This window comes from Tursiops truncatus, chromosome 13, assembly GCF_011762595.2.
Source record: "Tursiops truncatus isolate mTurTru1 chromosome 13, mTurTru1.mat.Y, whole genome shotgun sequence".
Lineage (NCBI taxonomy): Eukaryota > Metazoa > Chordata > Mammalia > Artiodactyla > Delphinidae > Tursiops > Tursiops truncatus.
The window spans coordinates 340202-363751 of record NC_047046.1 but is presented as its reverse complement, the minus strand read 5'-3'; the positions used below and the strand labels follow the sequence as shown (position 1 = coordinate 363751).

General features: G+C 51.6%; 1 protein-coding gene across 4 annotated transcripts; it reads right to left on the bottom strand.

The window, feature by feature from the left end:
- Nucleotides 1–215: 215 nt before the first annotated feature.
- Nucleotides 216–22669, bottom strand: CHFR (checkpoint with forkhead and ring finger domains). 4 transcript variants are annotated; one of them, XM_033836649.2, is made up of 17 exons: nt 22564–22669; nt 22264–22407; nt 18773–18872; nt 16349–16458; nt 15406–15465; nt 15061–15279; nt 14508–14675; nt 11991–12144; nt 10799–11116; nt 8160–8302; nt 6998–7114; nt 6366–6449; nt 5852–5922; nt 4823–4910; nt 2988–3095; nt 2464–2536; nt 216–1309 (listed from the first exon to the last, which is right to left on the bottom strand). In XM_033836649.2, the coding sequence occupies exons 2-17, from the start codon at nt 22394–22396 to the stop codon at nt 1267–1269; spliced, it is 1989 nt and encodes a 662-aa protein (XP_033692540.1). In that variant the 5' UTR covers nt 22397–22407; nt 22564–22669; the 3' UTR covers nt 216–1266. The 4 variants fall into 4 exon arrangements, with proteins under 4 accessions (XP_033692540.1, XP_033692541.1, XP_073646972.1 ...); XM_033836650.2 differs by having other exon boundaries at nt 2484–2536; XM_073790871.1 differs by having other exon boundaries at nt 22583–22600.
- Between the last annotated feature and the right edge of the window lie 881 nt (nt 22670–23550).

Genomic DNA, 23550 nt, shown 5'->3' with positions numbered 1-23550 from the left:
GCGGATCCAAGGGAACCCGTGCCTTTTCCCAAATGCTCAGACCCGGGCCCTGACCCCAGGTCACACGCGCCCGCAGGGCCTGCGAGGCTAATCCAAGTAGAGCCCCCCGGGTGGGCTCTTTGTTAGTCAGCAGGTAACCAGTGACGCCTGCAGCCGGTCCCACCGTGACAGGAGGGAGCACATCACAACCAGCACACGAATGAACGTGCCGGGGAGAGAAACAGACACGGCTTGTTTATTAGAACGCAGGAAGGAGGCCTTCTTCCACGGAGCGCTGCTTCTCAGAGTCTGTATCAAGAGCAACACAAAGTTGAAAATCGTATTCCTGAGAAGAAGCAAAAAAGGTACAATTTTGCAAACAAACGTTAATGGGTGATTTCAACAACTGATAAAAAACTTTTTTTTTTTAAACAATAAAATTTCAAGTATTATTCCAGATGACACGGCAAACCCATAGCAGGCGGAAAGGGCAAGGACTTGTGGAAGCTCTCGGTGGGAAGAAGCTGCTACTGGCAGGCCGGGGCACCACCAGGGACGACCTGCACCCCAGGTCCCTGGGCCACCCCGGCCCCGGCCGCAGGGGAGGAGTGAAGAAGGCGGGACAGGTTGGCAGGGCTGCAGTTGTGTTGAGGAGCCCGGCGTGGCAGTGACCCAATCATGCCCTTGGAGCTGGGGTCCCTGGACGTCTGATGATTTTTCTTTTATAAACAGAAACATATGCTTATTCTTTCAAATATCATACTATCTCCCATTTTAGTCAACTTGTAAATTATAAGTTATATCATTTGTGCTACAGTTTGCGATATTTAAGTCTTATTAGGAGATGAGCACCAAACCTATGAAAGTGCACAGGTCAGCCGCTGTGTGCGCCCCAGCTGGAAACTCTGTTCCCTTCCCTCAAACAGCACAGCATTTCTGACAAATTCCCCTTCTTCTCCCAGGGCACTTTTCTTGAAGAGAGACGTCTGCTTTGACCGTGGCTGTGCGAAAGGTACAGAGAGCAAACCTTGTGGTCGTCTTCAACAGGAGGGGACGGCTGACAGCTCCTGCTCTGGCCCAGGGCTCTGGGCGCCACTGGTAGGGGTTCTCGCCGAGAGGGTCTCACTCCACAAGAGAAAGGTCGCACCAGAGTGCCCGAAGCAGAGACCCCCGGCGTCCCCTGAGGGGCACTGTGAAATGCTCTTAAAGCGTCTGTATTCAGTATTTTCTGAGACACTGTCATTGACTGGCAATACTCCCAAGCCATTGTGCTGCCTCCCTGGATGTTTAGTTCTTGAACCTCGTCTGTTCACAGATGTGATTGAATTTCCTGCAGGGAGACAACGGTGAAATACACAAGAGGGCATCAGAGACACGTTCAACAAAGGAATTCTGAATTGCGCCTGGGGGAGCTACAGGAGAAGCAACCCTGTGCTTGGGGGTTTGCAAGGGCTTGTCTCTCATACCATCAAAGAAACTAGCCCCAAACGCAGCCTCTTTTCTCCTTTTTTAAATTTTAAAATGTAAGTGGAACATTTAGGTAATTCCCAGAGACTCAAAGCATCCCCAAGGCACTGCGGGTGACCTGGCGGGGCTGACGCCACCTCCTCTCCAAGAAGACGACTGTATCTTTGCTGCCCTGACCCAAGTGTTTACTGAGAACCGTTAGCCTGTTACTGCTGAAATCTCTTTTCTTAGAATAAAATGGTCTCTTCCACACAGTTAATGCTCGCATACAAAGCAAGCCTTTTATTCCGCCAAATCGCTCCCTCAGAGGCAGCCGCCTTTCCGGAGCCCTCATGATGACTCCTAAGCCAGGGGCGCTCTCTCAAGTACTTCCACTTGAGCCTCAAGTGGCTGTCTGGGGTTACAGTTGCCCCACACAGCATCCATCCTCAGGACTCATTTATGTGATTGCTTCCCTTACGGTTTGAAAGCGTAGGCGAGCCTGCTCCCATGGGCCACCGCGTGTGGCAGCGTGCATGTCAACGTGAAAGCCTCCAAAGACCCCATGGGACACTCCCAGCAAGAGCCTACGAGCCATCACGGCACCGAAGGTAGACCCAGGTGCACGGCGGCGTGGCTCGGGATGGGAGTTCTCAGGGACCTCGGCCATGGATTCGGAGAGTGCTAAACCTTGAACGTGTGGGCTGGGGATGGCCGCCTGTGCGCTGGGCACATAGAGGTGGAGCGGGAGGTGAACGTTTGTATGCCAACGTTTCATGAAATGAGATAACAGAAAAGCAGAGTGTCTAAGTGATGGTTTTTTATTGATATATACTATGTGATTTTATAAAAGCATGACAACTAAATTAGTTTATAAGTAGAGAGCTGACTAGTTCACGCACATCCCTAAAAGCTGCGATATCAACTTGGCCAAAACGCTTAAAGAAGAGCACCTTCCTGTAGGGAAAGCGTGGGTTTGCCTCTCTGCAGGGGACTCCTTCAGCCCCGGCCCGGCCCCCGCCCCCGTGCCGCACTCACATTGCGTGGTGGGCCTTCACCTGAGTGCGGCAGTTGCGGCCCCAGTAGCAATCAGGACGGGACGTTACGGCCACTAGGGAGAGAAAAAAGTGAACACGTGTGACACACATACCACACTCACAGACTCAGCCTAGTGAATTTAAGCCAAGGCCAAAGATACACTGCAGCTCAAACGCACAGCGCTTCGTCACACTTCACAGCTCGTTTCCTTGCACTGTTCTCCAGGAATGGAAAAAAAGGTTCAACTGAAAACCCAGGTTAGAAATGAGATGACTCCGGTTGCCCATAGGACGTTTTTTGGGCATCTTGTTTTAGCAACCTGCTTCAGAGACCCAGAGCCTGAGCAGGCACCAGGCAGGGACGGCCCTGAGACCCGCCCGTGTCCCTGGCCGACGCAGACGTCCGCTAAGAACACAGAGCAAAGGCCCACACAGGCTATCTAGCTATTGCAAAGGAGAGTAGGAGCCAATGCAAAGAGAACTGAGCTGTGGGCCAGGTGGGGGTAGGGGCGGGGGTCTCCTTACCCGGCAGCTCAGAAGCAGGGATGTTCTGCCGATACTGGTAGGTCAGCTCGCGGAAGCTCCGCAGGCCACAGCAGTAGCACAGCACGGTGTTCCCGGTGATTCTGTAATCTAGAAGGAACACAGCCTCTTACAAGCACGGCGGCAAAATAGACGCGGCCTTGCAAACTGCTGGGGGACCAGTGCATGATCCACAGACTGGCCGGAGACAAAGGGCTGGACGTTTGGAACACGAGAACAAAACCAACCTAGATACCAACTTACTTCCTTATGGCAAAATAATTCCACCTGGATTAAAAAGTCAAATATTCAAAAAAATCTAGAAAAGTACTAAGAGGAATGAATGTTCTTCTCTTGAGCTATTTCCAACTACAACATGAAAACCGAACGGCACAGAGGAAAGGATTTGTAAATGTGACTGCCTACAGTTTAAACATCACAATGGAAACACGTACAACAAAAACGAAATACTAATGAAATAGCAGAGAACGTATTTTCAGCACAAATGACAATGTGTTGTACCCTTAATTAACAAAGATATCACACAAATCCATCCTCCCAGGTTCAAATAGCCTAACATAAACATGGACCAAGGACACAGACAAGCAAATGGCCCGTAAAACAAAAAGATCTTCAATTTCATTAATAATCAAATATGGCAGATAAAACAATGATACCTCACCATTTGCCTCTTTCATATTTACAAGGCCTCGAAGGCAAACACGCAGCTGATGGGCTCAGGGGATGCTGGCCCTCAGGCCCCAGGCACACCTCAACCGTGCCTCCAGCAGCCCTGTTTATTATCCTAAGGGTACAACTGTTAAACCTACAGGACTGCATGCTTGGCAGCTTCAGTGTTGTTTCACACAGTGAAAAGCTGGAAACAACTGAAATATCCTTTGCTAACGAACTGGCTACATGAACGACGGTATCAGGATGCTAACTAACAATCACGGTATAGATCTTTAGTGACATAGGAAGGATCCAAGATATACTGGTGAGTGAATAGCTTATTAAAAGCATATCCGATAGGATTTCATTCATACAAATTATACACACACATGGGTACATGTACTTGGAAGGGTGATCGTGAAAGTATTATCACTGGGTATATTTTTAGGCGATGGGATTTCTAACGATTTTCACTTTATCCTTCAGACTTCCTTGCACCACTTACATTTTCTTTGTGAACCACGTCATTCTTATAAAAATAGCCATTAAAAAGCACAAGGACTTAAGACCCAACCACACAGAGCCGTCGCAGCAGAGAAAACCCAAGACATTCACTAGAATGTGTCCAAAAACAGCTTAGAAGGGTTCCCAGCAAACCTCTCAAGTCTTTCATAATAATTCATGTCTTAGGAAAAAAAAAAATCACTTGCTGATTTTTCTGCACCCTCCCTTAGTGACAAAAATTCACATTTCACAATACACTGGGTGTCCCTGGGAGAGGGGGCGAGCCTTCACTGAGTCACCCACGCACTGAGGGACAGGCACCAAGGACCGCGAGGGTTTGGGAACAACAAGCCCCAGGATGTCAACGCTGACAAGCGGTAGGGCCAACACCTCTCCAGCTGTGCCCCTTCCCTCCCCTGTGCGAGGAAAGATTCCAGAATATGTCATGTCGACTCAAACCCAACATAAAGAAAGAAACCCAAGAGTAGTAGGACGTTTGTGTGTGTCTGCCAGGGTGGGCGGAGGTCTCAGGTGTGAGCGTGGGAAGCCGACAAGCAGTACTGCCGGCGTGCGGCCTGGCGGGTGTGGCTGGTTCACCAGAGGCAGAGCTGCCCTGGGAAGCACCGCTGTCGGTGCGGGAGAGCAGGCACAACGCGGCTTACCAGACAGCAGGAACGCTCCCCTCTGCAGAGCCCCGAGGCTCTCAGTCAACATGTTTTTCCACGTCAAACCCCTGGTGGCCAGATAATTCTGTAACAGGGAAACGGGCAAGAGAAGAAACACAAGCTTGGAGAAAGAAACACTAAAATGGCAAAAAGGATTGACATTTCATAAAAGGCCCTGGAAGGTGGGTAAAGCCAAGCACCTAAACGTGGTGGGCACTTGCAGAGGGCGAGCACTGCGTGCAGTTAGGGGGCCTGCTTCCAGGACCACAGCCTGGACGGCCCAGGTAGCCTCGAGGACCAGGAGGCCTGGGACAGACGTGGTATCACATCCACACACTACTGCACAAGATTTTTGTCCAAGGTGCTTCTTCTGAGTCTCAAAAGGCAGGCTAGCTTCACAACCTCGAGCGTAAGAGGTAACACACTCTCTCTGAAATTCTGCAAAGACATTCCTACCACAGGAGCAGCGAGACACCTAACCTTGGCCGGAGTGGCCACAGTGCAGAACAGGCCCATGACCACGTGACAAGGAAGCCAGGGTCTGGATCTGTGCTCTGCCCTCAAGACACGTGGAGCTGCTTGGCTCCTTCTGTGCAAACCTACAAGAAAGGCCCTGTGGACATCTAGCCTGAGTACCGCCGTGCTGAGGTGCCCGCCATTCACCCTGCGGCCGAGGCCGCACATGATCCAGGTGAAGGCAAGGCTCCTGGCAAGGGACTGATGTGCACGTTAAGCACTGAAGTTCTAAAAGCCGGCTGCCCCCTGCAACGCGGGAAGAGAGCGAGGGGCAGTCCTGGTTCCACCCGAGGGCCGGCCGCGCCCTGCCCCACTCCGCGCAGGCCGAGCAGGAGCTGGAACTGTGGGACACAATTCCTGTGGCTTCCTGTGTGGCGGGTGTGAAGGAATACCTATTTGGGGGGAGTATAGGGATAAGCAGATACAGTGGCGGCACTAGTCAGAAGTGCAGGGTCATGAGGTCACTGGCGGGCCCTGGAAGGCCTCCCGCTGGCCTCGCCGCGCCTGTACCTTCAGGACATCCGACTCGTAGTTGTTGTTGCTCAGCACCCCGTCCAGACACCGGTCGCCCAGGTTGAGTTCTGTCAGGACGGAGGGAAGCAGTGTTATCCGTTTCATACACACTTTACAAAAGCACCGTTCACCCAACAGTTAAGATAACCAAATTTCCTTCATTACGGAGTCTACAAAGAATAAAAAGTTCCATGACAAAATACAACTTCAAACAGAGAAAAAGTAAAAGGACTTCCATTCCACTCCCCCCAGAAACAGCCAGTCTGTGCAGCCCCTGGTCTGGGGTCGTGAAGTCCGGACACGATTTTTTAGTGGGGGTGGTCCTTGTGCATGACTCAGCGTCCCCCTCACTGACGCTCGCAAACCTACGCAGACCACCAGGGAAAGGGGCCAACTCATGGTGACCAACGTGGCCTCTCCCTCCTCGGGCACACGGCTAGCCCAGCACTGGCCTCAAGTGCACGAGAGAACAGGGGAAGGTGGCGGCGATCGACGGCAGGGCCAGCATTACCGCAGAACGGGGCCAGGCAGCCGAGGCAGCCGGTCCGGGCGCAGCCCCAGTACAGGTGGCAGAAGGGCTGCAGGCAGATGGCACCTGCGGACACAGAGCACAAGCACCGGTCACGCCATCCAGCGAGGAGAAGGCTCAAGGGACTGGTAAATAAATGACAAGCTCGATTTTCATAGTGATCCAAAGACTGTAAATTAAAGCACCATGTAGTTAATCCGTTAGACTTTAAAGTGACACCTTGGACCCGGGTTCAATCCCTAGTCAGGGATCTGCGGTCCAGAAAGCCACACAGTGAACAGAATAGAATGGAATAGAATAGAATAAAATGACACATTGGAGAACTACTGTGGGGACACACGTCAGATACAAGATCCAGAAAGAGAGCCCCCCGTGTGTGTAAACTTAGTGTATGACGGGGGCGGGGTTATCAACCGGTGGGAAAAGATAGATTATTCAACGTGGTCCCGCAGAGACACCTGACGACGCAGGTGGAAACAGAGCTGCGCCCTTACTTCACACCACACAGAGAAGTCCACGACACTCTTGAAACCTGAGCTGGAAGGACACACAGGAGCGGCTCCGAGGTGGGGAGGGGCGCCAGGGAGACGGCGCACACCCACACCCTCACTCACACTGCTGGGGGGCGATGCGGGGGTCCCGCTCGCGCTCCGCCCTCCGGTCGGGCATGGGCTGGAAGCAGCAGGTGCATATGGCGTGGCTTCCTTGCAGGGCACACACGTAGTCCTGGGCTGTGGAACAGATAGGACGCTCAGGCTGGTGCCGCCAGCACACGGGCAGCAAGAGCGGCTCAGACCACACCTAGAGGGGCAGCTGTAAGGTATGCATGAGGACACAGACCTACAAGAAAATGCGGACAGAACTCAGGCCTATTTTCCTACAGCCAAGTGACGGTCTACCACTCAAACTAAGAAGTTTAAATAGATTGAAAAATGACCGAAGTTATCTCCTGGTTCAGTAGTTGTAGCAAGATTTCAAAGATCACATGAAGGTTTTTTACCATTTCCCATAAAGGAAGGACAGCCCAGAGAACAGTAAAGCGATTTCTCTAGTCCCTGCTGGCTGACCCTGGACCAGGAGCTGTGTCCACGTGGCCCGGCCCCCCGTCACTCACGCACCGCACGAGGCTCTGCCTGTGCACACTGCATTACGGTCCCAGTGGGGCCTTCCACACGCTGCCCCAGCCATCCCTACCTGAGGGGCCCACAAGGAAGCCCCCAAGAGCCATGGCACAGCATCGTGGAAGATGGTTAAGAACGCGGCTCTGGGTCGCAATCCTTAGGTCAGTGGCCTCTTGACAGGCTCAGGCTGACGGTGGCAGAGAGGCCAGGCCCTACAACGCAGGACCACAAACAACAGTCCACGTGTCCACCTTCCCTTTCTCGAGGGCACCTGGGGACCTGCCCACTGAAACGGGCATCGAACAGATAGCTCAGGGCGGCTCTGGTAACATCATGTCCTGTTGCTGGAAAGAGGCCAGTCCCTCACTGGAGGGGCCTGTGTGTGATGGTCCTTTTGGCTTTGGTGTGAGCACCACGGGGGATGCCGACTGCCCTGAGGTAGTGGGCTGGGCTGGGCGGGGAGTAAGTGTTAGAATCAGGACTGAATCCTTGGGTGTGTCCAAGAGCCGAGGCCCACAAATGAAGTTAATTATTTGGTTTCTTAGCTCCAAACAGGTTATGAGAAGCAACGAGCCATTCGAGCAGAGAGGAGCCCGCAGAAGTGCCACCCGCTTCCCGAATGGTCGGGACAGCATGGAAGGTGTGGCTGTCTCACCTGTCGTGATGCTGGCGGACGTCGATGGTGCATCCCCAGGGGCCTGAGGTGCCCCTGGCTCACTGCCGGGCCCTGGGCAGGGAAGGGGCCGCCCCGCCTGCCTGCGGTACTCGGGGCACTGTCTGCACACGATGTACGGCTGACTGCAAGGGAAGAAAACCCGGAGCTTGGAGGAAAGAGGAGACACCTGCTCTGGCCGTGTGTAAGGGTGGTGGCAACGACGGCCCAGCCCTGGTGACGGGACAAGACCCAGATACTCGCTCACCGGCCTTGTCCTTCCTGCATGCCTCAGCTCTGCACCAGGTGCTGCACCCAGTGTGTGCAGAAGGGAAGGATGGCTCGGCGCACATCCTGCACAGCAGCAGTCGGCAGGCTCTCCTCCCCGCCACCTCCCAGCCCCCCTTTCCCGCACGTTCCCAGAGCCCTCGGCCACTCCTGGGGTACTGAGATGTCTTCTCCCTGCCCCTCGCCCCACTGAGCCATCCCTGGGGGCAAAGCCACCCTGTCTCCACACTGGGCAGGACGCGCTCTCACAGGTTTGATGCCCGCCCAGTGCACACCCTTCCTTTTGTTAAAATCTGAGCAGAACACGCCAGGGCTGGATGCCGCTGTCAGCAGGGGCTTTCACCCAGCTGTACGCACTTCAGCTGAGCTTTCAAATCTGCAGATGGTAAAACAGAATCTGCAGGAAAGGGACGCACGGACTCTCCCCTCATCTCAGTCAGAGGACGCCTGCCCAAGCCTGCCACCAATGGGAAGGACAGGCGAGACCTGACTAGAAAATGCAGAAACACTGAAGACATTCAGCCTCATATGTAAGAAAAACATATAAATGGGAATAAGATACCTGTTTGTCCCATTACTCTGAGTGTCGCAGGCATCATTGCTGTCCCTCTGCATACCCTGTGGGGCACCAACACCAGGACTCTCTGACAGGCATTTCATGACAGATGCCAGATCCAGCAAGGCGTCCCCTCAGTGAGACTACTGACCTGAGCATCCTACTTCCATGTACTTATCTCCAAGAAATGACTGGACATGTGCACTGAACTGTAAATGCACGCCATGCACTGCAGCTTTGTTCGGAATTCAAAATATTACAAAGAAATGTTTTAAACGGTAAAAATATAAGTATGTATGACTACACGTGTGTATGGCCAGATAAATACGTAATAAAATGTTCACACAAACCAAAAGTGATTTTTGGTTTTCTTTTTGTTTGACCATTATGTGCTAAATTTGGGGGAAAGAAACAAAGATAATAAACTGAGGAGCGGGGTAGCTGTTTTGTCTTTTTAAATTTTATGGCCTCAACACAAAAATTCATACCCTGGACTTCCAAGTCTGGAAACATCAACATTCTACAGCAGAGGGCTTCCCTGGTGGTGCAGTGGTTAAGAATCCGCCTGCCAATGCAGGGGACATGGGTTCGAGCCCTGGTCCGGGAAGATCCCACGTGCCGTGAAGCAACTAAGCCCGTGCGCCACAACTACTGAGCGTGCGCTCTAGAGCCCGCAAGCCACAAATACTGAGACTGCGTGCCACAGCTACTGAAGCCTGCGCTCTAGAGCCCGCGAGCCACAACTACTGAGGCCATGCGCCACAACTACTGAGCCTGCGCTCTACAGCCCTCAAGCCACAACTACTGAGCCCGTGCGCCACAACTACTGAGCCTGTGCTCTAGAGCCTGTGAGCCACAACTACTGAACCCGTGGGCCTAGAGCCTGTGCTCCGCAACAAGAGAAGCCACCTCAATGAGATGCCCGCACACTGCAATGAAGAGTAGCCCCAGCTCGCCACAACTAGAGAATGCCTGTGTGCAGCAACGAAGACCCAACGCAGCCAAAAAATAAATAAAATAAATAAATTTATGAAAAAAAACCCAACATTCTACAGCAGATAAAATAAGGTCTCCTAGGGCTTCCCTGGTGGTGCAGTGGTTGAGAGTCCGCCTGCCGACGCAGGGGACACGGGTTCGTGCCCCGGTCCGGGAAGATCCCACATGCCACGGGGCGGCTGGGCCCGTGAGCCATGGCCGCTGAGCCTGTGCGTCCGGAGCCTGTGCTCCGCAAGGGGAGAGGCCACAACAGTGAGAGGCCTGCATACCGAAAAAAAAAAAAAAAATTGTCTCCTAGGATTGCACCCTCTGCCAGGTGACTGTGGCTTTTCTACAATAACCTCCTAACAGATGATAAATACTGCAACTTACGGTGCAGGACATATGATCACTAGACAAGCTACAGAGAGTGAGTGTGCTTCTGCAGAGTCTGTCTCAGCCTGTGAATCAAGGCACTTGATGATGACTCAGCAAACAAAAGGGTGTCACTTACTGTGGTGATCCTCTCACAGTAATTAAGCCAAAGCACTATGCTGTCCACCCTGAACTTACATAGTGCGGTATGTTAGTTATATCGTAATAAACTAGAAAAAATATACAGATAAGCAACAAAATAATAGAATAAATATTCCACATATACCAAAAAAAAGGGGCTGTCGCAGGAGGCAGGGCCGTGAGCAAGCCTCACCACAGTCACCTGGGCCACAGCGTCGCACCTCAGCAGCGGCCCAGACCAGCAGGTCCTGGGGAGTGGTCAGACCCGCCCCGCCCGCCCCGCCCGCCCCGCCCCCACGAGGCTCACCTGACATCCGAGGACTCGCTGTCCACGTCCGACAGCTCCAGCAGGTCCTCGGAGCTCCCCTCCTCGTCGGAGAAGGCCCTCCTGACCTTGGGCTGCAGCATGTCCTGCGTGATCCTGTTCCTGGCGGCCATGCTGCGCACGTCCTCCTCACTGCGCCTCTTGTCCGGGTGCTGCAGCAGATATGCCTCCACCAGGTTGTTGAGGATGTGGTTTTTACAGATCCGCTCCACTGGACAGCGGCAGGTGGGGCACAGGGCAGAGCGCTCCATCCAGCCCGAGTAGCAGGCAGCGCAGAAGGTGTGCATACAGGGCTGCAGGCTGAGGGCACAGGACGGGCACTGGGTGTGAGAAGCAGGGACCCAGAGTCATGCTGCCTCTTTCCCTGAAGGAGGACGTGGCCCTGCTCAGACTGAGGTTCGGGTAAAAACAGAAGAATGGGCCAACTGCCCCCCGCCTCCCGCCCCCCGATCTTTCGGCTCCGCAGGGCCTCAGGCCTGTGCTCTGGGGCGCCCCACCCACGCCGTGGTGGGGCCTGTGGCTGGCGGGGCTGCACCTCGGCTCACGCAGGGGCACGCTGCCTGCCTTCCACGACCCTCCTGAGAAGCAGTCCCTGCGCAAAAACACGGCGTTCGGCTACAACTGCTTCATCTGTGCGCTTGCCAGCTACAAGAGACTGGGGCCACGTGGCAATCTGTGCTCCAGGAGGGCCAGGGACCACTGGGGGCCAGGGCCACCAGGAACGGGAAGAGCGGAGACACTGGGTGTGGGTGGCAAAGACCCGCGTTTATGCCGAACTGTGGACAAATTCTTAAGTTCCCACAGAGAAGCAAAGAGAGATCTTTGTTCTGGCACCTTCGCTCCACCTTAACTACCGTGTTTCCTTAACCACGAGATGCTGGCCACTCGGTACAGCTCCCCTGCTCTAGCTGAGGTGGACCTGGCGTCACTGAGGTCAGAGCCACTGCACGCGTCTCGCGGGCTCCTGTGCAGCGTCAGTCACCGGGCCCGGCTTTCAGCTCGTCAGCCGCACAAGGAGAACGGCTACGGTAACCTCGGCGGGCCTGACGCAGAGGCCAGCCCCGTCTGCGGCCCCGCGGGCCCTGTGGGCGCACCTCACACAGTCGTGCAGCAGGTCCTGGGCCTGACGCAGAGGCCAGCCCCGTCTGCGGCCCCGCGGGCCCTGCGCGCGCACCTCACACAGTCGTGCAGCAGGTCCTGGCAGATGATGCACGTGAGAGTCTCCTCCATCTTGTCTGGCTTCACGGTCGCAGCTCTGACGTCGAGGGTACTGTGGGGGTCTCTGCCCGGGTCCGTGACCAGGGGCAGGTTCAGGGCGGGCTCCCCGTCTGCAAGGGAAAGGGACACGTTCTCAACATCATGACCATGGAGGAAGTGCACTCCATCTCTTGGTTTTACAGATGTCTTAACCTGTGGACAGGAGACCCAGTCCTCCCTGTATTTTTTTTTTAATCTTTAAATTTTACTTATTTATTTACTAGCCACGCTGCGGGGCATGTGAGATCTTAGTTCCCCGACCAGGGATCGAACCCACGCCCCCTGCAATGGAAGCTCGGAGTTGTAACCACTGGACCACCAGGGAAGTCCCCTCACTGTATTTGTTTTTTTAACATCTTTATTGGAGTATAATTGCTTTACAACGGTGTGTTAGTTTCTGCTTTATAACAAAGTGAATCAGCTACATGTATACATATAACCCCGTATCTCCTCCCTCCTGCTTCTCCCTCCAACCCTCCCTATTCCATCCCTCTAGGTGGTCACAAAGCACTGAGCTGATCTCCCTGTGCTATGTGGCTGCTTCCCACTAGCTATTTTACATTTGGTAGTGTATATACGTCCATGCCACTCTCTCACTTCGTTCCAGCGTACCCTTCCCCCTCCCCGTGTCCTCAAGTCCATTCTCTAAGTCTGCATCTTTATTCCTGTCCTGCCCCTAGGTTCTTCAGAAATTTTTTTTTTTTAAGATTCCATATATATGTGTTAGCATATGGTATTCATTTTTCCCTTTCTGACTTACTTCACTCTGTATGACAGACTCTAGGTCCATCCACCTCACTACAAATAACTCAATTTCGTTTCTTTTTATGGCTGAGAAATATTCCATTGTATATATGTGCCACATCTTCTTTATTCATCTGTCGATGGACACTTAGGATGCTCCCATGTCCTGGCTATTGTAAACAGAGCTGCAATGAACATTTTGGTACATGACCCTTTTTGAATTACGGTTTTCTCAGGGTATATGCCCAGTAGAGGGATTGCTAGGTCGTATGGTAGTTCTATTTGTAGTTTTTTAAGGAACCTCCATACTGTTCTCCATAGTGTCTGTATCAATTCACATTCCCACCAGCAGTGTAGGAGGGCTCCTTTTCTCCACACCCTCTCCAGCATTTATTGTTTGTACATTTTTTGATGATGGCCATTCCCTCACTGTATTTTAAAGGGCATTTTTACAAAGGTTCAAAGTAAGTCTCATAATCCAGTATGTTTAAGTTTTGCTTTATAATAGTTAACAGCATAAAAAAGACACTCAGGATACACGGGTGAGAGATAAAGGCCAGGTGTCAAATAGCATTTGTGTGTAAAGTCATTTTTGTTTAAACAAACAAAAAATGTGACCCATATGCACACAGGAAAGTGCTGGAAAATACAGACCCTCAAATGTTACCAGGAGCTTAAATTTTTTTTTTTCTGCCAGTGTGTTTTACTTTTTTTATAATCAGAGATTAAATTTATTTTTAATTAAAAAAATACTTACAATTTAAAAAGTCAAATATTTAAAAGAAAACCAAAGCAGCAGCCCTCTGCTCCAGCCTGTCCTCAGCTTCACCCTCCCTCCTTTGGGGAAACAACTTTCATGTCTTCTGCTTCTTCTGGTCTGGACCTCTGTGTTTCTGAATTGTCATGCTACGTTTAGGCTGATGGATTTTAGACATCATCTCCTGACATCCATTAAAGCAGAGAAGGACTCTGCCCCTCTGGGTCTCCTTCCCAATATTATTCTAACACAATTATTTGTTCAGTATATTGTATTTATATTATTATGTTTAAATATTCACTGCTCACACAGTATAGTTTTCTTCCTTATACAATTTTTCATTTCTCATAGAGTTAAAAGTGGCTCCATTTTCATACTTATGTTTTTGTACCTGTTGCTGACTCATCCCACACCTCCCCAGGCCAATCAACTCAATTTTCCACTCAATACATCAGATAATGCAGTTTCTTTCCGAGGGCCTCCCTCCTGTCACACTGCCCCAATCCAGGGGAAGCTCTCAGGCCTGCCTCACAGCTACTGTCCTCCCAACAACATTCCCAAAAGTTTTTACAATCTTTTTAACTTTGACTTTTAAAGTATAGATTTTTCTCAAAATCACCTTTAACGTGAAGGTTCAAACTATCACTTAAAGATAATATACTCTTAAAAACTGGCTGCTGTATCAGAACAGAGCTGCAACCCCAGACTGTGGTCTCCAGACCAAGAGCATATCCTGACAGTAAACACAGTTCAATCCCGACGGTGCAGACAGGAAAGAAAAGGCCCAGATTGCCATCTGGAAGATGCTGAGGTACCACAGGTGTCAGCTGAAGACAGGGTCCTCCGACTTCTGCAGATGGTGGGGCCCCAACAAGCTCAGATGGGACGGTGCTGCCGGGGCGCCAAGGCTACACGCAACCACTGGACTCTGACCTGCTTTTACTCTCTTCTTAACGGGCTCCAAGTCCTCCTGGTCCTTGGGTTCCGACAGAGAAAAGGACGCCCCCTCTCTTGCTGGGAGAGCCAAAGGGAAGATGACGACTTCATCACTTGCCACAGATGGACCACACCCTTTTGGGGAGACGTCTGCACCTCTCGAGCCTGTGAGAGGGACAAACAAGAGACATCCTGATTCACCTGCCTCAGAAGAAGAGACAGCAGTTCAAAGCATCACTGATTCAAACCAGGCGCAGGTAATCCAAGATGTCGTTAAAAAACAAACAAACGGAAGGGTTCACTTTGTGTGATTTTTACAGTATATGAATTATAACCTGTGAAGAATACGACAGTATTGTAGTCCCTGGCCTTCAGCCTGTCTCTTGGGGATGGAACAAGACATTTACTCCTACAGAAATCTTACTACTGACAGCCTGATGCCTGACACCACCTCTGAACTCCTCCGTGGCTTGTCTGTCTCCATAACAATGCAAGGCAGGATTAGCGAACAAAGGGCAACGCAGCTATCACCCTGAGATCCCCATCTCACCGGAGCTGGAGGGAGGCCCTCGCCCTGCAGAGGTGGGCTCCATGGAAGAGGTAGAGGCCGTGGGGAAGAGGTCCGATGTGGACGTTGATGGCTGTGGTTCCTCAAAGCACACCTGAGTGGCGGGTGGCGATGGCAGGACCTGGGGATCCTGGGGGTCGTCGCCTCGCCCTGCACCTGAGGTATCTTTGGTCACGTGGAACACGTTTTCTTTATTAGCTTCTGTAAGCACAAAGAAGCAGGAGCATAACACAGTCGGGGCGCAGGGGGAGCCGCTGCGTCAGGAATACATTCCAGCGGATGAAGAGTCAACGCATGCACCCGCTCCTTTGCGAAAATCTCACTTACCGAAGGAGTCTTGCGTTACGCCTTGCTTTTCATGGAAGGATTCGTAGAGGTATGCCACATCTGAAGGAAATTAACCGAACCGGAGTGGCGTTTGCCACACGTCAAGAGAGCCCATCTTTCTCTTCTGCTCCCTCCCATCACCTCACGGTCACTTTGCCCTTGTTGACTAGTTCGACTTCTCAGCTAGTAACCACATCCCCCGGTTTAAGGGATTTTTAAAGCAAGTGATCCAAAACATCTGAACCAAACTTAAATAAGCCTCAGAAAACCATCCGGCGTCAGGAGGCAGACTAAGGCAAGCAAAGCGATGAGGAGGAGTGAGCCTGTATCTTGTCATTTCAAACCACCAGGACCGGACACAAGATCCTTCCCTGTGGCCGGGGGCTGGCTTTGACTGCTGAGGACAGTCTAGGGGATACCCGCCCTCTTCTTCCTATTTCCGGGGTAACCTTCGAAGGACTCCCCTAACTCTCCCTGTCCTGCATCATTCTTCTCCCGCCAACACAGGCGCAGATGCTCAGAGCTGGAAAAGCCCTCACGGAATATCCCATCTATCCTTTGCTGTTTCCCGTAAAGCCTCCCAAAGCAGAGCTGTCCGTGGCCTCCAGCCCCCATTCTAGGCCTTATTCTCCTCACTCAGGTGCCCTCCTCACCGCCCCCCCGCACCCCGTCTCCCTGGCTACCATATCGAGACTGTGGCTCATGGCCACAGTGGCATTTCTTAAGAATGGCTGGGGCTCAGTCCACGAGGTCAACACTCCCATTCTTCAACAGACGCTACCCACACCAAGAATGTACATGAACGAAAAAGGGGACGCAGCTAGCACTAACATTCCTTCAGGAAATGCCTGCTTCAATAGCCTCTTCCCACAATGCTTCCCCGCTGTGGCAGGTCCCTGCTGCACCACCCGTGAGTCCAGCCCAGGAACCGCCCCTCCCTTACTGTGTTCTGGCTCATTCTTCCTGTACACCAAGTAGATGACGTCCCCAGTCTGTAAAGGGCAAGTCTGCTTCTTAACAACCTTCAGCTTGTTAATTACTGTTCCGTTGGTGCTGTAGGGACAACAAAAATCCAATTTATCCTACTTAAAACAACTCGGAGTTAAAATTTTCCTTTTCTACAGCCAGTAGGAAAGCAGTTCAATACTACCACTTTGCAAATGACAGAACACTCATAGGAATGATGTAAATACTCGTGCCACCTTATAATTCTCTTGAGAAGAACCTTGCCTGTTGCCCCCTCACTCACAGCCCAATGGTGTGTCAAGTGTTTTAACGCCTCCGCTGTGCCAGCCCCACGTTCTCCTCCTGGTGGAGCCCTGGACGCCCACCAGCAGCACGTGCTCTGATTCCCAGCTTCTCTCTTGCTTCTGCACCACGCTCTGTCGACAGGCCTAACCCTGCTCCGGCAGCCGCGGCCCAGCTCAGTTCACTCCTCACATGAGCACTGACCCTCCTACGACATGGGCTCTGGGCAAAAGCAAATCGACGCAGGGCTACCGAGCAGAAGATAGCGCGGTCCCTGCTGCTGGGAAGTCACTCCAGTTAATCAGGGACCACAGTGCCTGATGGGAAGGCACGGCCAGGAGACACCGGGACCTCGGTCAGGCGGGACAGGAGGCACCTCCCTGAGGAGCAGCTCCCGCAGGCAAGGGGAAGAGCGCACCGGACAAAAGCCAAACTCGGCAACTGAGCAAGCCCTCCCCGCCCCTTTCCAATTTCAGGCACTCAGTCCACATGGGCCCCAACTCCACGGCCCCACTCCTAAGGCCCCCAGTGCTGAAGACGCGTCGTCACCTTTCCCTCTGAGCAGACTGCCACTACTTTAGACTTCTGTAAAGGGCCAGGCAGGAAATAGTTCAGGCTGCGCGGTCAGGCTGTCTCCGTCCCAACTCCTGCAACCAACAGGTGGCAGGTCCCTGGAGGGCTGGGCTGCCTTCCCAGTAAAGCCCCACTTACAGAGACCAGCAGAGCTGCTGCAGCACTGCCGCGGCCTCTGCTGCCAGGCTCTCCCCACGACCTATCCTCAAGCTCTTTCTAACCCAGAAGTCTGATTTCACTTTTCCGTTTAAACCCCTCAGTGTCTCTTCACTGCTCTCAGGCTAACGTCCAGTCTCTCCAGCGTGGACGTCGGGGTCTTCCTGATTGCACCTCGGGGCCTCTGCACCTGCGGCTCCTCCCACCTGGAACACCCCTGCCCCTCCAGCCACCTCGGCCAAGGAAGGCAGCAGCCTCTAGAAGCTGGAAAGGACAGAGGATGGCTTCTCCCCTAGAGCCCCCATAAGGAGCTGACGCCAATGAGACCTGAGATGGACTTTGACCACCCAGGCCTGTAAGATCACAGATTTGTGCTGTTTTAGCCACTGAGCCTGTGGTAATCGTTACAGCAGCCTTGGGAAGCACATACTATCCTGTGGCCAGGGTGGGAGAGCCAGGGCCTGAGGCAGAAAGAAGACTCTGGAACCAGCACTGTTACTGTACATTGTGCTGAGAAATACAGGACTTGACCTGCTACCTATCAGAGGAGGAAAAGCAGCATCCGTTCTTCCTAATAAAACCAAATTCCTGGTCTTCTATCCCTCAAACTGCTACTTACCAAAGAATCTCATAGCACTTGACCTTCACAACAATAAAAAAAATCACCTTGTGGGAAAGGCGTGTTCTCAACACACTGCTGGATGGCCGTCCGCCACTCACACCTTCCACCCAGCATTCCTTCCCATAAACTTACCCCAGGAAAATCATCAGACATGAATGGAAAGAGTTTTGGAGGAGAGTCACTGCAGGGTCATTTATAATAAGAAAAAGTCAAAATAATAACTTTCCATCAGTAAGGGAGCTGACAAGTTATTATATAATAATGAAAAAGACGAGATGGACCTAGACATACGGACGTGATGAGCACTCTGCAAACATTCCAAGTAAAATAGATACACAGTATAACAGTATAATCTCATTAATACAAAATAAATATGTATGTATTGTGTGGGTGAGTGGAATTTTGGAAAGCTTTTCACTTTCATGTACTACTTATGTGGTATAATAATAATAAAAAAAAAGAAAGACCTCTTGATTTGGGGAAGTCTAACTTGAATAGGTTTGCAAGAACCCAAAATGTATCACTGCCTTTTAAGTCTTATTTCTGAGCTATTTTTGCTTTAACCTGAATACATTTAAGAACGGTCACAGACACCAAAGTGTCACTAAGTAGCCCATCCTGGAAACCAGAAAATACATCTTCCAATACCCGGAGACCCTATCGGACTACTGAGCTATAGAAAGCAGGCCCTTGTCTCTTCTCTGCACTCACTGGCTTCAAGTCGGCTTCCTGAAGCTACAAGAGGAAAGAAGTTCAGAAAGAGCTTACCTGGTATCTTCCAGCGACACCTGACCAGATTTTTCATCCACTATAATTTTACAGTGATCTCCAGAGACCAGTTTATTGCCGGGGAATGAAAGGTCACAACCTAAAACAGTGAGGGGGGCGTGCTGGATACGACCGTGGGTACCGGGCATAATACCGCCCTTTGCTTAAACAAAGCATGCGGCTGGAAGTCAAGACCCATGTTGTACCCACTTACGGAGACAGCACTTAATCAAGTACAAAGAAACTTTTAAAAAAGCATTTAAGTGTTAATCCAAAGTAAGGGACAGGGACTATGTCTTGAACCTTTCTGACTCCTCCTTACCTAGAGGATATGCGCCATCAACACCTCCAGCTACACATCAGCTGCTTCTTGGTGACATTTTTACAATATGCACGCATATGCAGATAGCCTGATAAGTATTACAGAACTTTAAAAAAACTATGGGGCTTATTAAATATCTTCAGTATCTTAGTCCTTAATTTCTTCTGTGTAACCTAAGCTTTCATAAATCATCACAAAATTAAAGCAATGACAGAGTCACAGAAAATATGAATGAGTAAATTATCATAGGCACATGTAAGCATTTAAGAAAATTTAAAACAGAAGGGGGATGCATCTATAGCTCAATACAATTGTTATACCCTCATCAAATCCAAGAGGAAAACCCTCAAATGCTTTGTTCTCTCCTTAAATCAAAAGAATAAAAGCGGGCTTCCCTGGTGGCGCAGCGGTTGAGAGTCCGCCTGCCGTTGCAGGAGACATGGGTTCATGCCCTGGTCCGGGAAGGTCCCACATGCCGCGGAGCGGCTGGGCCTGTGAGCCATGGCTGCTGAGCCTGCGCATCCGGAGCCTGTGCTCCGCAACGGGAGAGGCCATAACAGTGAGAGGCCCGCGTACGGCAAAAAAAAAAAAAAAAAGAATAAAAGCTTTCAGGAGTGTTTTAATACTGAGTCACTAATCTCCTTATAACAGGTTTGCACCATAGCTACTAAGGTTTATAGTACCTTTATTTTATTTTGGGCCGCGCCCCGCAGCTTGCAGGATCTTAGTTACCTGACCAGGGATTGAACCCATGCCCTCGGCAGTGAAAGTGCAAAGTCCTAACCACTGGACCGCCAGGTAATTCCCTACAGTATCTTTATTTTTTAATAACCAAACGTGGGAAGCAGTACTGGTACCCGTCAACTGGTGGTGAATTAATAAACACACTGCAGAACATCATCCAGCAACAAAAAGGAACAAACTACTGATATATGTAACTGCCAAGGATGAACCTCAAAAGCACCAACCAAGGGAAGGCAGCCAGACCCAAAGACTGTGCTGCAATACAGTGTGATTCCCCTTAGACGGCATTCTTAGATGGTCTCCTTGCAGCCCCAGACCCAGGCTGGTCACCAGGCTTTGTCACCGGAGTGGGGTTTTACTAGGCTTCTCCACACCTGAACATCTGCATTCCAACTGAGAACTGAAATACCTTTGCTAAAGTTCTACTGTTGGTATTTGCCCTGCTTGTCGTTCAGTTGGTTACTCTCTCCATGGTTGGTACACATCTCTGCCACTCCCCGAGAATGGGAAGCTCTTTGGGAAGGCGAGAACCCCTGCATCCTTCCACACACGTCAACTCAGCTCTCCCTTTTCCTCAAAATAAGGCCTTGTATATAGCAGGCGTGCAATAGTTTTAAAATAAATCTAGTTCTACAACCTGAGACCCTATCCCCCAAAGTGACTGTATTTAGAAAGAAGGCCTGTAAATGATAAAAGTTAAATGACATCATTAGGGTGGGGCCTTCATCTGATAGGGCTGAGGCATTTATAAGAGGGAGACGCCAAAGATCTCTTGGTCCAGCAGGCCAGGACACAGCGAGAAGGCAGCTGCCTGCAATCCAGGAAGAGGGTTCTCACCAGGAAACAAACTGACTGTCACCGTGATCTTGGACTTCCTAGACTCCAGAACTGTGAGAAATATACTTCTGCTGTTTAAGCTTCGTGATCTGTGGTATTTTGTTATGGCAGCCCAGGCGAACTACGTTTTGCTGGGAAGGTTAATATATTCAAGGAAAGGACTTCCATTAAGAGTCAACTCAACAACACATTTTTGCTCCTTGTATCAGCATGTCAAATGATACTACAGTGTTGTGTTATAACAACAATGGCTAACATTAAGTGCTAACTCTTAGGCAGGCTCCTTCTAAGCACTTCACTCACGATCTCCTTTAATCTTCACAGTGACCCCATGAAGTAGCTACAAAGGCACCAGAAGGTAAATTGGCCCAAAGCAGGTTATGCGGTGGTGGTGATGCTGGTGGCCTAGGGGGCATGAGGGTGGTGGTCTCCAGGCTTCTGCTCTTCACCAAACTTCCATTCACACCAAGTAAAGACAATACATCTTGAAAAGTTTCCAATGATATGTAAATATTTTTAAAGTTGTAAAAACAACAAAAAAAAATTAACTTGATATTGGGATTTAAGACTGCCTCCCCAAAAAACCCCAACCAAAAACAGGTACAGGTGCATGATGATGGGTAAAATGAAACCAAAGAACATTTGCTTTTAAACACTAATCTTTCTCATTATCTCTTGCTTAAAATATAAAGTCAATGTGACAACTTATTAATTTGCAGAAAAACGAAATATTTTGTTGGCCTGATCAGTGTACTTCACTCCCAGTAGGAAAGCTACAAGGGAGGTTAAATCACCAGATGGCCGCTAGGAGTTTAGAGGCAGCAAGCGTGGGGGGGTGGGGCTCTTCCTCTCACTAGTTACAGGACTTTCTTCAAGGCCGTAGCTTCCCACGTTCATTACATCAACAAATATTTGAGCAGCTCTATTCTAGGAGCTGGGACTTGAGATCTTTTTTTTTAAATGTAGCTGCCTACGGCTATAAATTTCCCTCTGAGCACTGCTTACCTGCATCCTCTAAGTTTTGGTACATTAAATTTTTATTTATCTCAAAGTATTTTCTAATTTCCCCTTTGATTTCCTCTTAGACCCACTGGTGGGTTAAGAGTGTTATTTAATTTCCACATATCTGTGGATTTTCCGGTGTTCCTTCTGCTAACTTATTTCTAATTTCACTTCATTAAGGTCAGAGAAGATGCTTTGGGTAGTAATACCCTTGAGAAAACCGCATTCCAGGAGATAAATCATTGCACCTACTTCATAACGTTGCAGTGAAAATTAAATAACCTGCATGAAACACGCAGAAGTAACTGGGCCGACCAATACGTGAATAAACGGCAGCTGTTACACGACGGCCCATTCCCCCGGAAAAACCGGGCAGCAGAACGCGCCGCGCCCAGGAGCCTCCCACAGCCCAGTGGGCCCGGTCTCGCCCAGCCCCCGCCCTCAGGTCCCGGCTCCAGTCCCCCAGCACTCGGACCCCGTCGCCCGCCCCCATCCCGGGTCCCCGGTCCCCACCCCCGTGCCCGGACCCGTCCCCGGCTCGCCCCCAGTCCGTCCCACGACCCCATGCCCGCTCCCCGCCCCGCACCTCTTCTCCGCCCGATGGTCCACTCCCGTTTCCTCAGGAGGACGTGCGGCTCGCCCTCCTCGGCGCCCAGGCGGAGAAGTCTCCCCCACGGCTGCTGCTGCGGCGGCTGCTCGCCTTCCCCCGGCCGCTCCATCGGCTTCACATCTGACGAGACCCGGAAACGTCGGGTGAGACCCGGCCCGCGAAGGCAGAGGCTGCGGCCCGCCGCTCCTCCTCGGCGCCCGCGCCACGCCGCCGCGGCCCGCGCCGCCAGCCCCCCACCCGGGTCCCGACGGCCGCCCGCGCCCGCCGCCCTCTTACCCCCCGCCCCGCGCCGAACCCGGAACCGGCCGCGCGGCCGCCGCCGCCGCTGTCAACGGACATCTCGGATCCCTCAGCTGATCCGTGAGGCGGGGCCAGCGGCGTCCGGGCCCTGTGATTGGCTGGTGGTGGCAACCACCGAGCGCGGTGGCTAGAGCGGAACCTGGCGGACTGCCTTCGACAGTGGACGCGTGGAGGCGAGCAGAGCGTGCGCAGACTGGAGGCTGCGGGCCTGGACGCCCTCTTTGATGCTGGCCGGGACGATTTGGTGTTCCAGGATCTCGGAAGTAGCTGCGGTCAGCCCCATGTTAAGTCGGGGCAAAAGGGACGGAGTGATTTGGGCGTTGGGCCCCGAAGCAAATTCCCAAAGCGGTGTTGGAAGTGCAGAGGGCGTTTAGATATGCAAAGGGACGACCCGCCTTACAGATGACGAGGTAAACGCAAGTCGAAACTTTCGGGTGCCAGTTTCCCCGCGATCGGAAAGTTGGTAGTGCCCTGGGAGAGCTCTGGAGAGCGCGAGCATCTCGGTTGCGGGTCTGCACCTCTTGGAGGGGGTGATGCTGTCTTTCGGTTTTAAACGCGCGTTTCGGTGGCTCAGCGATTCCGCTTCCTGGGGTCTAGAGGCGTTGCGGTGTGTGTGCCCGGGGAGGATGCCCTGGGGTCGTCCGTGCCGGGCGCGTGGGAGTGGAGGTGCGGGTCGGCCAGATACCGAGTCGCGGCGGGGCGCCGTGCGGCCCCGGGCTGCGCGGTTCAGAGCAACAAGGCCATGCCTGACCGACGGGGACCTCGAGATGGAAGTAGAAAGGATAGATGTGTTCGTGCGCTCATAAAAATAATGTGAAAGGACAGAAAATAGCAGTGGCTGCCTCGTGAGAGAGCAGAAGTCAAGGGAGTGAGGGAGACATCTTTCGCTCTGTACTCCTTTGTGTAACTTAAACGTCATTTGTAATTTTTACCTTTTTTTCTTCAGATAAAAAAATGTAACCA

Excerpts from the sequence above, each read along its gene's own strand:
- CHFR (XM_033836649.2), bottom strand. The coding sequence starts at position 22,396 with ATGGAGCGGCCGGGGGAAGGCGAGCAGCCGCCGCAGCAGCAGCCGTGG. Across the intron at positions 15,280-15,405 it reads CGTAACGCAAGACTCCTTCG|AAGCTAATAAAGAAAACGTG; the intron begins GTAAGTGAGATT and ends TTGTGCTTACAG. Across the intron at positions 4,911-5,851 it reads ACGAGTCGGATGTCCTGAAG|AATTATCTGGCCACCAGGGG; the intron begins GTACAGGCGCGG and ends TCCCTGTTACAG.